The 14,392-nt window shown below is 55.8% G+C and overlaps 1 protein-coding gene across 3 annotated transcripts in view; it reads right to left on the bottom strand.

Annotated features, from left to right (window-relative positions):
- The window catches only part of pikfyve (phosphoinositide kinase, FYVE finger containing), a 32,247-nt gene that overhangs the window by 13,312 nt on the left and 4,543 nt on the right, over window positions 1-14,392 (bottom strand). For all 3 annotated transcript variants that reach the window (XM_088930787.1, XM_088930789.1, XM_088930786.1), the window contains exons 2-20: window positions 13,832-14,022; window positions 11,485-11,649; window positions 10,933-11,042; window positions 10,049-10,220; window positions 9,097-9,304; window positions 8,828-8,917; window positions 8,252-8,390; window positions 7,676-7,833; window positions 7,340-7,451; window positions 6,336-6,483; window positions 5,984-6,151; window positions 5,411-5,476; window positions 4,740-4,869; window positions 3,707-3,887; window positions 3,360-3,434; window positions 2,838-2,945; window positions 2,397-2,537; window positions 1,872-1,998; window positions 410-1,566 (exon numbers count right to left, since the gene is read on the bottom strand). In XM_088930787.1, the coding sequence (XP_088786913.1) occupies window positions 410-1,566; window positions 1,872-1,998; window positions 2,397-2,537; window positions 2,838-2,945; window positions 3,360-3,434; window positions 3,707-3,887; window positions 4,740-4,869; window positions 5,411-5,476; window positions 5,984-6,151; window positions 6,336-6,483; window positions 7,340-7,451; window positions 7,676-7,833; window positions 8,252-8,390; window positions 8,828-8,917; window positions 9,097-9,304; window positions 10,049-10,220; window positions 10,933-11,042; window positions 11,485-11,649; window positions 13,832-14,012 (3,636 nt within the window). In that variant the 5' untranslated portion in view covers window positions 14,013-14,022. The remainder of the gene's footprint in view (window positions 1-409; window positions 1,567-1,871; window positions 1,999-2,396; window positions 2,538-2,837; window positions 2,946-3,359; window positions 3,435-3,706; window positions 3,888-4,739; window positions 4,870-5,410; window positions 5,477-5,983; window positions 6,152-6,335; window positions 6,484-7,339; window positions 7,452-7,675; window positions 7,834-8,251; window positions 8,391-8,827; window positions 8,918-9,096; window positions 9,305-10,048; window positions 10,221-10,932; window positions 11,043-11,484; window positions 11,650-13,831; window positions 14,023-14,392) is intronic.

A 14,392-nucleotide genomic window follows, 5' to 3' on the forward strand; every position in this document is an offset into this window, starting at 1 on the left:
CTGCAGGACCGAAGCACATGGTTACCCCTGAGACACCAACAGCGCTCGTGCTGACAGGCCGGTGGCACCGGTGCGCTAGGCTTAAACAGTCCGTCTCGTACAAGCGAACACAAGAGCTCGCTTCATTTCCTAAAAGGGGCACTAAATGCACAACCACAGCAACACTATCCCTGCAAAACTCTGCTAATCAGTGACCATCACTGATCTCCATTTATTCAACACCTGCTGTGCATCCCCGGATCGGCACACAACCGAGTTAAGAGCTTCCAGCCGGTCTCTGCAAAGAAATAAAAGCTGCGATAACAAAATAAATAAACGAGGCCGAAATTAGTTATTTTTTTTTCTCAAACATGCAATACATCCGCCAGTGCCCAGGTGGCCGCAGAGCGACCGGGGCCGCCGGCCTTACCTTCGCCGCCCAGACCATCTCGTTCTGCGCCTGCCCGCGGTCCTCCTCGCCCTCGCCCTTCGGGCCCGCCCTCGCCGTCTGCACGAAGGGGTCCACGTCCCTCTGCCGGATCCGGCCGCCCCGGGCCCGGAAGTCCGCCAGCATCTTGGCCAGGTCCTGGCTGCTGCCCAGGTGCTCTGCGATGCGGGTGCTGGTCAGCTGATGGGAGGGCAGCACTTCGATGGCCCGGGAGGCCGCGCTGCCGTTGGCGGCCTGGGCGGGGGCCGTGTCCTTCAGCAGCTGCCTCTTCCTGCGGCTGTCCAGCTCCTTGAAGTCCTTGTTGAGCAGAGGGGAGAGGTAGACCAGCTCGGGGAAGTAGTCCCTGCTGGGGCACCTCATGCCCCTGGGGGTGAGCAGGAAGGGCTCCCGGAAGGAGATGAAGGGCGAGATGCAGAGGATGACGTCCTTCAGCTCCTGCTTGAAGGCCGCGGAGTGTGACTTGAGCCGGTCGTCCGCCGAGGCCACGTGCTCCGTCACGTACAGCCCCGTGTCGTCCTGCAGGGGGTCCCGGAAGAGCCGGGGCCGCGCCTCCGAGTCGGGGGCCCCCCCAGAGCCGCCCCCCACATCCGGGACGGCGTCCTTGCCGTCAGTCTCGTCCTGTGGGTCAGCGATGAGGAAAGGCAGCGACGTGCCGGACAGCGGCACAGGGGAGATGGACACCAATGTCCGGTGGGGGGATGCGGTGTCCACTTCGGGGTCCCCCGGTCTGGGGGAGGGTGTGGCCTCGGCCCCAAAAGCAGGCACCCCTTCCTGGGTGAGGCTGCCGTCTTTCGGGGAGCCCTCCAGTTCGGGGATGGCAGGCAGTTTCTCGGGGCCACACTCCTGCTCCTTTGGGGCGCCCCCCCCGTCTCCGGCCTGGAACAAGTCGGGGCGCTCGGCCCCGGGCCCCTCGCCCTCGATCAGCGAGTGGAAAGAGCCGCTCTTGGCCAGGCTGGGGGGCATGGCGAACTCGTCCATGAGGAAGGAGATCTCCAGCTGGGAGTGGTACGCCACGCACACCATGAAGACCAGGATCTCCTTGACCCGCGCCAGCTCGTACTCCGAGGCGCCCCGCAGCTTGATGGTGCAGCCCAGCTGAGGGGGGCAGCCCTCGAAGAACATGAGCGTCTTCGACTCATCTGGAGATGGGGAAACCGGGGCGAGAGACACACAATTAAAAACCACGTGATTCTCATAATCCTGTCGTCCATGACACGACATGTCAGATACTACCTGAAACAGTACACAAAGGCAGAGCAGAAAGGCCTGCAAGAGCTCGTCATTCACATCACTACAAATAATGAGGTTATCTGCATTAGGAGTCCGACCATCCATCGGTTCTGCTCCTGAATCTCACAGCCAGGCCTGCAGCGCAAACGCGCTCTCCCCAGGTGCTGGCTGCCCGCGTGAAGGCCGCGGGGGGCCCGTGCGTGCCGGTCCTTACCGTTGGCCAGCTGGAAGGAGTGCAGGTAGAACTTGTGGCAGGTGCCCAGGTGCGGCTTGGTGAGCAGCTGGTCCATGGACATCACCAGGTCTCCCTGGGTCATCCGGCTCACTCGGTCCAGCACTTGCTGTGGAAAGAGCACAAGTCCACGTGCGTCACCGGCCAACCGCTTCACCCACCCGGCGGCTGTGTGCCAGCTGCGTACTGAGCTACACGATGAGCGCCAGCAGGGAATCGTCCCCATCAAGCATCAAGATCGATTAACATAAAAATCTAATTCTTAGATAAGAATCTCACATCGGAGCAAACGTGCCACCATCCCCATTTTAAATAAATGAAGGTGCACGAGACTGTCCATTTCCACTACACTCAGCAAAGAGCGTTAGAATGCGCAGACCCACTGACAGCTGGGCAGGCAGGCAGGCAGCAGCTGCGCCCCTCCAGCAGAACACACAACAGCAGTGAAAGGAAAGGGGCTGATCAGCTGCAGCTCCTTCCTGGTCCCCACCCTCGGGCGTTACGTACAGGCTTGACATTGATGACCAGGGTGATCCCATGTTCAAGAAGCATATCCTGGGCTATCCTGGACACCGTCTTCTCCACCAGCACCAGGTTGGGTCGCACATCCACGATCCGCTGGACGTAGTTCTTCAGGAACTCTCGCTCCTGCCAGGAACATTTTAAGGTCACCCCACAACTTTAAGTGACTTTAAGTTCCCGCTTCTTAGACACTATCAGACCTCTAGAATACAGTCGTCAGGCACACAAAGACACACAGTGCGATGGTCATTACTCACAGAGCACACATCAACAACCCGCGTACTGACGTGCAAGGATCTACTTGCTCCAGGTGCTGCTGTAACACCTTCCCAGAGCAGCCTGTGCTGCTGGCATGCGATCGACCCCTTGCATACTCCCGGCTCCCGCTGCAGGGCACTCCAGCCCGGACACAGCGGGAGGACTGACCTGCAGCACGATGGGATCGATGCAGGTGAACTTCGTCTCCTCCCTGTACAGGTACTCGATGGAGCACTTCAGCAGCAGGATCTTGGGGTTCTTAATGTGGGAGTTCATCTGCAGGCAACAACAAGAGACATCACCAGTGCGCTACTGCTCTTCCATTACTCCTGCAGCCCTTTTTAACATGCAGAGGATCGTTTCCCCCCCCCCCCCAAAAAAAATATTCAAGCCTCTACTGCTCTGCTACATCCCTGTAGAAAGGTTTATAGATATTCCAAATATTCCAGTATGGGAATGACATTGGAGACTGGGCAGGAAGAGTTAAAGCCTCCCTTTCCCCCAGAGTCTAAGCCAACTGCTTGAAATCCTAAGAATGTCTTGAGGTACAAAACTAACAAGCCAGCCGTCCCTAAGGCAAATGATTAACTCTTCGATTAAAATAGCCGGCCTGTGCAAGTGACCTTAGCTTTCGGAACAGCACTACCAGACACAACCAATGGTTTCCAAATGGTCAATGACTCTCCTTACCTTTTTATGGGCTATGTTCTTGGTGCAAACAAAGCCATTCACAACAGCCGAATCAAACTTCTTCCCTCCGGGAATCTGTGCAAAAAAAAACAACAACAACCGAACACGTTGCACTTAAACTTGAACTCAAGAGTAGCGCTTTGATAAGACCCAAGAACACACTAATCCTCCAGGAGCAGGACTGAAGATCCCTGCACCAAGGGGACTGGGAAACGTCAGGAGAAGGAGAAGGAAGTAAAAGATAGCCGACTCAACGTTTAATCTGACATTCCCAACCCAAGAAGAGAGACTCATACCGCAGGTCGGTCTCATCTTCCCGCCCCACAGTGGGTCAGCGCCGGCCTCACCTTCTTGACGTGCACGAACTGCCGGATGTCCATGTCGTCGTCGTTGCCGCGCACGTCGGGCCGCACGGTCTGCACCACCTGCCTGACCACGGGCACGATGACGTCGCGCCAGGACAGCGACAGGGACTCGCTGTACAGCAGCTGCTGCAGGAGCGCCATCATGTGGTTGTGGTTGGCAGAGCTGCATGCGACAGAGCAGGCAGAGCAATCAGAGGACATTTCAGAGGACCCAGACGCGAGGTATAATTTTAAAATGATATCTTTAATGCACTAACACCCAAAGAGGGCGGCACGATATCGCAGTGGTCAGCACTGTGTTCAATTCCAGACCTGGGCTGCTGTCTGTGTGGAGTTTGTATGTTCTCCCTGTGCTGCTGTTGGTTTCCTCCAGGTGCCACAGCTTCCTTCCACAGTCCAGAGACATACTGGTAGATTAACTGGTTTCTGGGAAAACTGGCCCTGGAGCGTGTGCATGTTTGTGGATATGTGCCCTGCGATGGACTAGCGTCCTGTCCAGGGTGGACCCTGCCTTGCGCCCGCTGCTTGCAGGGATGGGTTCCAGCATCCCAGATGACCCCCGAATTGGAAGAAGTGGTCAGGAAATGGATGGATGCTACTCCACTGGCCACTTAACACTGGCTTCCAATGGAATGGAGCAATGCTAAATAGTAAATTACGCTAATTTACTAATTACTACTGATTCGGCTGATGATACAGGCCAAAGCAACTTCCATTTGAACAGCAGGGTGGTGATACTGTATGAGTGCAGCACCTCAGCGGTACGACAGCAGCACCCCACCCGGGATTCGAACCCACAACCTGCCAGTTTCAGCACACACCCCCCAGGGTGCAGAGGATGACGTCCTTCAGCTGAGGAATGGGAAGGGAAGAGGAGAGGACTGGTGTCGCAGCAGACACCTGCAATAAGATGAGCTCTGAGGAGGTACAGCACTCCAGTTTGTGTCTACCCTATGAAAAGGTTAAAAGAGCTAGAAGAAGCGCAGGGACAGCGGGGGACACACGGCGTGCTCACAGCAGCCTCTCCATGGCTTTCTTCTCCCCGTTCTCCTCCCTCAGCTGCTCCAGGGAGCTGTGATGCCAGCCCAGAGGGGTGAACAGCAGCTCCTTGGCCTTCTCCTCCACCCGCCGGTTAAACAGGGACTCTGGCAGAGACACACACACAGAGAGAGAGAGAGAGGGCACCGTAAGAGAGACACGCACGCACACACGCACGCACGGAGAGAGAGAGAGAGAGAGAGAGAGAGAGAGAGAGAGAGAGAGAGAGGCACCGTAAGAGAGACGCACACACAAAGAGAGAGGGCACCGTAAGAGAGAGACACACACACAGAGAGAGAGAGAGAGGGCACTGTAAGAGAGACACACACACACAGAGAGAGAGAGAGGGCCTTGTAAGAGAGACACACACACACACAAAGAGAGAGGGCCTTGTAAGAGAGACACACACACAGAGAGAGAGAGAGAGAGGCACCGTAAGAGAGACACACACACAAAGAGAGAGGGCACCGTAAGAGAGAGACACACACAGAGAGAGAGAGAGAGAGGGCACCGTCAGAGAGACACACGCGCACGCGCACACGCACAGAGAGAGAGAACGCCACTGGAGATGCACACAGACAATCCAGGGGGAGGACAAGGAAGTGGAATGAGAGCGAATGAGGCTTTAACATAGACAAGTGCCGGTACCTTTAATGAAAGCATCACTAATGGAGATCGTCTGCTGCCCTCGGTCTTCAGATACCAAAAACTCAGCTGGAATTGGAAAGGAAATGATGTCAGAGGGAGGCGGGACATGTGTCTGCTGCAGGGCAACAGGTGGCACACCAGTCTGAGCTCAGACAGCCTTATCACATGCCACCGGCTTGCAAAGGAAACAGCCTTTGGGTTTTAAAAGGGAAAACTCCCTCCCCTCCAGCAGCTCCAGAAGCTCAGTCCCACCTCGTACAAAGAGATGTGGGATCACAGCACCAGCTACTCAGCCATGCTCATGAAGCCGATACCCTGCTTCTTTCAAGACACAACTGGATGAGATTCTTGATTCAATTAGCTATGAACAACCCAACAGAATGGCCGAACGGTTCCTCTCTTAAACCTTCCTTATGGAAGGGAGCCTGTAGGACATATAGCACATGCAGTGCTCCCTAAATGACACCAGTGAAAGATTTTAGAAAGAGCAATGTGGTTTCTGTAAAATGTCAAGCAGTGTGACTCAGAGTTATGAGCTGGACTGGGCAGCACACCGACATCGGGGTACAGTACCTTTCGGCTCCGCAGGGTGGGGGGGGACGTGGGGGTACTTGGAGTGCTTCTTTATGTGGAAGTTGACGTTGTCCAGCTCCACGTTGAGGTTGATGGAGGCAGCAGAGTCACTGTCCACCGCAGAGTGGAAACTGCTGACAGAAGTGCGCTTACTGGGGCTGGCGGAGTCTGAGAGAGAGAGGGGCCGGGAGTGAGAGGGAGGAGATGGGCCCTCGGGCACCGGGGCCGAGAGTCAGAGTGACACACTCGGGATGAGAATGACGTTTTTTCTTAAGAGATGGCTCATGCCAATCTAGTCTAGAAATATATATATTTTTAGAGATCTGCCACATAGCAGGCCAACACCACGTACTGGGCAAGATGTCTTCGCCCTCGTCGGCGATCTGCTCCGTGTCGCTGTCGTCGAACTTGATGTCCTTGAACCAGGAGGGCTCGGAGTGGCCTTCCAGGGAGTTCACCGAGTCGCTGTCGGGGGACGGCGTCTCCGAGAACTCCGTGCTCTGGGCGGGAGAGAGGAGGAGCAGTTCAGCGCGAGCCCACAGACGGCCACTGCCAGAGGGGAAGTTCACACTGGGGCCTGGCTGCTCAAGGACTCTCAGCGGTTTGCTTTCAGAGCAACATAAGAAGCAGTCAGAATTCTCCCTTGGTATAAATGCTCTCAGTTTCAGTTAGCCGAACCCGATTAAGAAAAGCCCGTGCAAATTGTATTTTTCTCTGCTTCAGCACGTCACCTGAGCCTTGCACGCTGCTCAGCTTGTCCCTTCCCCTTATCTCTCCCCGACGGGCTCATCCCAGTTCCTCATGTGGATTTTCCCCTTGGCTCTGTAAGTCGTGCAGACAAACTGCCTGCATTCTGCATTCAGGGGCGTGGCTGTTCCACTGATCCCGAGTCAAAAACACAGAATAGAGAGACGACTTCACGCTCATCTTGGCCAAACTAACACCTCCTCGTTGAAGCACCCCTGCGACCGAGTGCTCACTGGCACAGGACTGCTCCGCCTCACACTTGACCCCTGGTCCACCTCCCGGGGGGACGAGGAGGGCAGTGAGGAACGAGAGTGGGAACAGCTGCACATGGTGTGTGGAGGGACACCAGTGGCGACAAATCCCATTCCTCGGGGACAAAGCACTTTAATACCTCTAACCTGCTGCTTGCTGTTCAAATCCCAGCAGGTCAGGCGAAAAATCTCTGAACACAGGAGCTGCAACTCCGACGATAAATTTTTAGTTGTGCAAAAACTGGAAAAGCGGAAAAACTTCCACAGGAACGGATATCAGATATAGTCCTGATTCAGGTGAAGATGCTGTAATAAAGAGCTTCTGAAATCGTGAGCAAGCCGCTCGGCCAACCCTCACCTGCAGGGGGCGGTAGAGTGCGTATTCATCTCTGAAGAGCTGGTCGTGGTGGGTGACGCAGTCCAGCCAGCGGCCGTCCACCAGGGCCTGTCCGATAGCGATGGCCTGGGCCCTGCAGACACAGAGACGGAGGCTGAGACACAGCCACCACACCTCACCGTCTGAAACCGCCCGCCTGAATCCTGACCCCAGTTCAGCAGGAATCCGTTTAACTAACGGGCTCTTCAATATTTCTTGCCTTAGTTTTTTAGGCTTCTAGTTTGAAGCACTCTTATTCCGGAGCCAAGGAAGAAAAAAACAAAAAAGCCCACCCAAGCACAGCACATCGCTACTGACCTGGTGGAGATGTGGCCGTTTCTGAGCAGCCAGTTAACCAGCTCCTTTCCCACGATGCAGTTGGGGTAGGTGCGCAGCCAGTAGCGGTGATCCTGGAACTCCATGCCCGTGCTGTGGTGGCAGATCTTCTTCCACAGGTCTTTCAGCTGAGAGGAGTCCTGAGCGAGACACCAGGCCATCAGACTTTCCCCCTCCGCTGCAAAACCCCGCGCAGGAGGGACAACCAGCACTTCCGACGCTTTCCGGAGCGGGATATTCGAAAAACTGCCCGGGTTTAGTCTGATCTCTGCTTAGAGCTCAACACTGCAGCGGAGGTTCTGGGACATGGTACAGTGTCATAATTAGGGGCATTTACACACCAGACAAGCTTCATCAAGGAGTGAACGTTCATGATATTTAGTCTGCCTGGCACGGTCGGCACAGAACAATTTGTTTTAGGCTCGTCGACACCCTGGTTTGAAATCAATAATTCCACTGTCCTGCGGCACTTGTAAATAACGATAGCGCGACAAGCGAAGTGCTCGGGTCGTGGGCATTAGGAGCAGAACGGGAAAGGGCCGCGGGGCAGACGCTTACCAGCAGGATCTTGCGCTCCTCCTCGTTGGCGTCGGGCTTGGCGGGGGCGCGGCTGGCCTGCGGGCTGATGGAGCTGTCGTAGGAGGGCACCATGGAGGAGCCGGAGCGGTCCAGAGAGAGGTTGGTGATGCTGGCTGATCTGTGAAGAGCGGAGTAAGACCCAGAGAGAGTGAGCCACTGTGGCATACAGCTGGCATAGCACTGCCTGTGCCCCCTCCCCCCCAAGCCTCCAGCCACCCGCCCCTGGGAGAGGCGCCAGCTGCACTGAACAAGGCCCCTGTTTATAGGCAGAGGGGGAGAAGACTGGACTCTACAGCTACAGCTCCCACTGCTTCTGTCTGAATGCAAGAGAACGTGTGAGCATGTCCGTACTATATTCAGGTTCAGGACAGAGCAAAGGCAGCATCGGTTTTAACAATTAAACTGGCAATGACAAAAGACAACTGTGGCAGGGGCAAACAGGACCCAGTCAAACACCAGGTTCAGAGCGTGAGAGCAGTCTCGGTATGAGCAACTGGGAAGTGAAAAGGAAAATGCCCCCTTTGAAGTCTCCTACAAATAACAGGGGGTACATACCTCTTCCTGGCAGGACTCATGCCCACGTCCTCCTGCACAGAGGCCAGGCGGGTGCTGAGGCTGCTGGGCTGGGAGTCCTGATGGACCAGGCTGGCACGACAGAGAGACAGAGCAGGGACAAGGTCAGCGCGGCGAGAGACCGGATCAAGCGCAGAGCTTAATAAGAACCCTTGGGTCCGCACTGACTCAGATCTCTAAAAGAGGGAGCGACGGGACACTCCTGCAAGTCATTCCCGGTGCGCAAAGGCGCTCTACTGCGGCCAGCGCACCTCTGCCAGGCCAGGTCCTCCTCCAGGAAGATGTTGCGGCTGGCCTTCCTGCCCCCGACGGGCGTGCGCGGCTCGCTGGGCTCCAGCACGCACACCGACAGCGGCGAGTCCGACAGCGCACTCAGGTCCTCCCCGATCGAGCCCGAGTCCGCTGAGTGGGCGTAGCTGAGCGCGATCTTGCGGCAGTAGGTGCAGGCGCGCAGGTCCCCTGCGGACAGGGAGAGGGGACAGGGCATCGGGACGTCAGAACCTCGTGCTCGATCGGGAAAGAGTTTCACCTCACGCCCACACCCTCTGCTGCAACGTCCAGAACGCATCACTGCAGTCCAGCTGGAACTTCAATTACTCTAGCAATCCTTAAATGTGGAATGGATCTGGCTGCTGAACACAACTCCTTAGCCTTATATAGCGCTTTGCTGGACACTCCACTCAGAGCTCTTTACAGGTACTTGGGCTCCCCTCCACCCCCACCAGTGTGCAGCCCCACCTGGATGATGCTCCAGTACTCTCCCCACATGCCAGCTCTCAGTGGGGAGGAGAGCAGAGTGATGAAGCCAGTTCAGAGACAGGGATTATTAGGAGGCCATGATGGGTAAAGGCCAGAGGAAAATCTGGCCAGGACAAACCCGGCTCTACCCCTACGGCACCTTTATTACAGTAGTGCCCCCGTCACTATACTGGGGCATTGGGACCCACACAGACCGCAGGGTGAGCACCCCTACTGGCTCCACTAACACCTCTTCCTGCAGCAGCCTCAGTTGTGCTGCTGGTACATACTGTAAATAACTGAGCACTACTTGGAAAAAAGATTTGCGATTGAATCTAAGAGCCTGGCCTGCCTATGCTGCTCTACTGCACCCCTAAGCCCCAGTACCCTGGGGGTCACAGATTCAGGCCACATACCCACATCTGTCCCCTTCCAGTCCGCACAGCAGGCCCCCGCCTCACTCACCGGTGTAGCCCATGAACTTGCCGGGGATCTCCTGGTTGCAGCAGCGGCTGCAGAAGATCTGGCCGCACAGCCGGCAGTGGTGGCGGCGGCGGAATGTGGTGAACTTCTCGTTGCAGTCGTAGCACTCCTTGCACTGGCTGTCCGGCATCCAGTACTGCTTCAGATCGCTGTCCTGCGACGCAAGACAAGCCGCGGTTGAGCCCCGCAGGAAGACCTCTGGTCAGCCCTCGGCCGCGAGCTCAGCCACACGCGCATGAGGGCAAGAGACACCTCCTCTCCGCAGAGGAGAGCAGTCGGGGCCATTCAGAAACAGTCTGCCAATTCACACTGGGGCTACTTCTTTCAAACTGTGCCATCTACCTTTCAGTCTGTCTCTCAGTGTACACCTCTGTGCTTTAGAACAAGCACGTCTCCCCGTCTCCCCCGGGGATCGGTCTCCCGGCCCCCACCTGTCCGTCTCCCCGTCTCCCCCGGGGGATCGGTCTCCCGGCCCCCACCTGTCCGTCTCCCCGTCTCCCCCGGGGATCGGTCTCCCGGCCCCCACCTGTCCGTCTCCCCGTCTCCCCGTCTCCCCGTCTCCCCCGGGGGATCGGTCTCCCGGCCCCCACCTGTCCGTCTCCCCGTCTCCCCCGGGGGATCGGTCTCCCGGCCCCCACCTGTCCGTCTCCCGGCCCCCACCTGTCCGTCTCCCCGTCTCCCCGTCTCCCCGTCTCCCCGTCTCCCCCGGGGGATCGGTCTCCCGGCCCCCACCTGTCCGTCTCCCCCGGGGATCGGTCTCCCGGCCCCCACCTGTCTGTCTCCCCGTCTCCCCCGGGGGATCGGTCTCTCAGCCCCCACCTGTCCGTCTCCCTGTCTCCCCCGGGGATCGGTCTCTCGGCCCCTACCTGGCTTTTCCCCTCCATGATCTCCTTCAGTCTCTTCAGGACGGTGCGCAGCTGGACGGCGGTGCGAGGGTCGTGACCCCCCAGGGGGGGCTCCGTCTTGCGCCGCCCCTCTGCAGAGGCACACAGGAAGCAAGCGTCAGTGTGGGCCTCACTCACTGGCCCACAGATTACACACCCTGCTGCCATCCACAGGACACAGCAAGGCCTCAACACCACTTTCCACTCTACAAACAAGGAGCAGAACACCTGGCACTGTGTACTGTGAGGATGAGGAGGGCTGGTGGGGGGTCGAGTCAGACAGGCTGCGTCACGGTGTTGAAACCCGTTGTTGACAAGAAGTATGTTTATCTCAATTATGGAAAACAATGATGCAACCACAAACCCGGCTTTAATTAAGCAGGATGAAAACATCTGGTCGTCCTGCAAGATTATTCGTTATCGGCAGGTCGTGCAACATGGCTGAAGAAGTCTGACTGCACCCACAGCCCAGCCGGGGGTCTGCAGGAGGAGAGGAGCGCTGTGCGCCCGCGAAGCCCGCGGTAACGGCGGTACCTGACGCGGTGGAGGTGCGGCGGTGCAGCTCGGGGGCGTGGGACTTCCTGTGAGAGCCGGAGGCACGGAGAGGGGGTGAGGGGGCAGACCAGGACGCCCGCGCCCCCTGCAGGGGGCCCCGGACAGCCTCGGGCTTCTCCGCCGCCGCAGGGGCCCGGCCCTCATCTGGACACAAACCGGGGGACACGTCAGCGGCACAGAGCAGGCCCACGAAAGCAGCATGTATATAGCGCCTTTAAAAGTGGACTCTCAAAGCTCTTTACAGAGAGAAAAAAAGTACACAGTGAGTGGAAACAGCAGAATTCAACTGTTACAGTGAGGGCTTGGAACACAGAAGGAAAGCAAAGGGGCAGACATGGAAACAGTTAAATACAACTCCCACACTGATCCATTTCAGGGTTGTCAGCTCCCAGGCATTTTCACATGTACACAACAGCACAAATGGAGAAAACCAACAGGCATGCAGTAGGTGCACACAGCGCACACAGATCTCTCGGTATTCACAAAGCAAAAAGCAATAGCAGAGCCCATTCAGGACAGTCAATGGCTCGGTCTCCAGCTGCAACTGACAGGCTGTGAAGCGAAGACATGGGCAGGAAGGCTGCTACATCAGACAGGAAATGGAAAAAAACACAGGTGCACACAGAGCCATTAGGACAGAAGTGTGCTGTATATGAAATACCCCAGGGACACATCCAGAAATGTTTTTGCATAAACTACAACTCTACTGTGAGCTGCAAAAGAGTAACTACAGAGAGTGAAAAACGTAACAGTCTCTCCCTTCTGCATTTAGCAGACAGAGATGCACAGCTTCACAAGACGTTCTGCAGTCCTGAGCCTGAACTGACAAATTCATGCAGTCTCTTGGAGTTTTTCTTTCTACAGAATAACTCTTGGCTCTCAGCCTTTGTCGACACGGCAGCAGCCAACATTTAGGAAAACGAATACTTGTATCCATTTGCTTATTCTGTTTTTCAATACTGTATTGTAATAACATTCAGACACATAATATTTCCCTTTTCACATGCATCACAAAGAAGATCAAAAGTGAAAAGGGGAAAGCAAGTAGACAATCAAAACTGAGTGATCAAAATTGTCTACTTTTTACTCTTTGTTCAAATTCTGCCTGCTGCATCTTTCTCACTTCTTTGTTACAGAGAGAGAGATCCTACATATCTTTCCCATGTTAACCATCTTTTTTGCAAATACATGCTGTTGATTTCTAATGATAAAGGTGATTTCTCCATAAGATATATTTCATCCATTGAGACCTCCTGCTCGACCCCTTGGTCTATCTGCTTGTACTTTTTCTAGGGGCTGTGGCAGACAGACAAGCAGAAAAGGTCACCCCTGTTACACACTGCAGCTTCTCCAGTGAGGGAAGCTTGAGCACATGATACTCATTGGGATGTCATCCTAGTCACACCCCCGAGCACATGACATTCATTGTGATGTCACCTTAGGAACACCCCCCCATCACATGACCTCCCCCCCCCCCCCCCCCGGCAGTGTGGCTCAAGACCAGATAATCAGCTGGTGAGAAATCTGGAGCAGCGTTGGAGACTACTCACAGCACACCTCTCATTCATTCTGCATTGAGCCTTTCAACTTTAAAAGCAGGCATCCATAACAAGCGTACTGTTCTTGCTCAAGACCAGATAATCAGCTGGTGAGAAATCTGGAGCAGCGTTGGAGACTACTCACAGCACACCTCTCATTCATTCTGCATTGAGCCTTTCAACTTTAAAAGCAGGCATCCATAACAAGCGTACTGTTCTTGCTCAAGACCAGATAATCAGCTGGTGAGAAATCTGGAGCAGCGTTGGAGACTACTCACAGCACACCTCTCATTCATTCTGCATTGAGCCTTTCAACTTTAAAAGCAGGCATCCATAACAAGCGTACTGTTCTTGCTCAAGACCAGATAATCAGCTGGTGGGAAATCTGGAGCAGCGTTGGAGACTACTCACAGCACACCTCTCATTCATTCTGCATTGAGCCTTTCAACTTTAAAAGCAGGCATCCATAACAAGCGTACTGTTCTTCTATACCCTTTTCCAGAAAGCAGAGTTTGCCGTCGAGAGATTCTGAGCTCAGCTCTTCTGGGATCTTCTTCATTTGCCCAGATGACATGCAGAAGACAGGTGTGCTTCTACATGAACAGAGCCAACGATCTGCTCCTTAGCCTTTTGCACACACATTTCACCCTTGTTTATTCTTCTCAGTGGGCTGGATCTGTTGCCCAAGCCAGTTCTGGGTGGCTGAAAGACCCTCAGGAAGCAGACGACAGCCACGCCAGCAGACCCCCCTGCGGGACCGAGATGCGAGGGGGCGAGGGGCTTCTCACCTCTGCTGAAGCGGAAGAGGCTGACGAAGGAGCTGTAGGCGGAGCGCAGCGGGGGCTCGTCCTGCTCGGGCGTCAGCGGCTTGAAGTGCGTGAGGTGGGAGGGGCTGCCCGGGCTCAGCGCCTGGTCCAGGCTCAGCTCCAGCGTGGAGGAGGACGAGGCCGACCGGTCGTCCCCGGACATCTCCCTGCTCCTGTGGGAAGAGCCGCGCGTGGCAGGGTCACGCAACGCAGGGCTGGCGGCGGAACTCCCGCTGTGCAGCGGGCTGATCCAGCCCCGCGTCTTAGAAGCTGCAGGCTCTGGTGCAAACAGGTCTGCATCGCTCTGACTCCAGGGTCTGTCTATTCAAACGCATACAAACCAGCATGAACGCGCATGTGAACATGCAGGTGCTCCAGCACCTAGTGCACAAACAGCCCTGGGAGGAGGGTCTGACTGCACCGCACGCTCCACTATTTCAATTTGTTTCAAACAGGACAAAAAAAAAAACAAGTCTAGAAAGCCCTGGGTCACACTGAGTGGGATCTTGAACAAACGGCCCCTTACAGCTTTGACCCTTCAAA

The sequence above is a fragment of the Atractosteus spatula genome, chromosome 13, assembly GCF_055471065.1.
Source record: "Atractosteus spatula isolate fAtrSpa1 chromosome 13, fAtrSpa1.hap1, whole genome shotgun sequence".
Lineage (NCBI taxonomy): Eukaryota > Metazoa > Chordata > Actinopteri > Semionotiformes > Lepisosteidae > Atractosteus > Atractosteus spatula.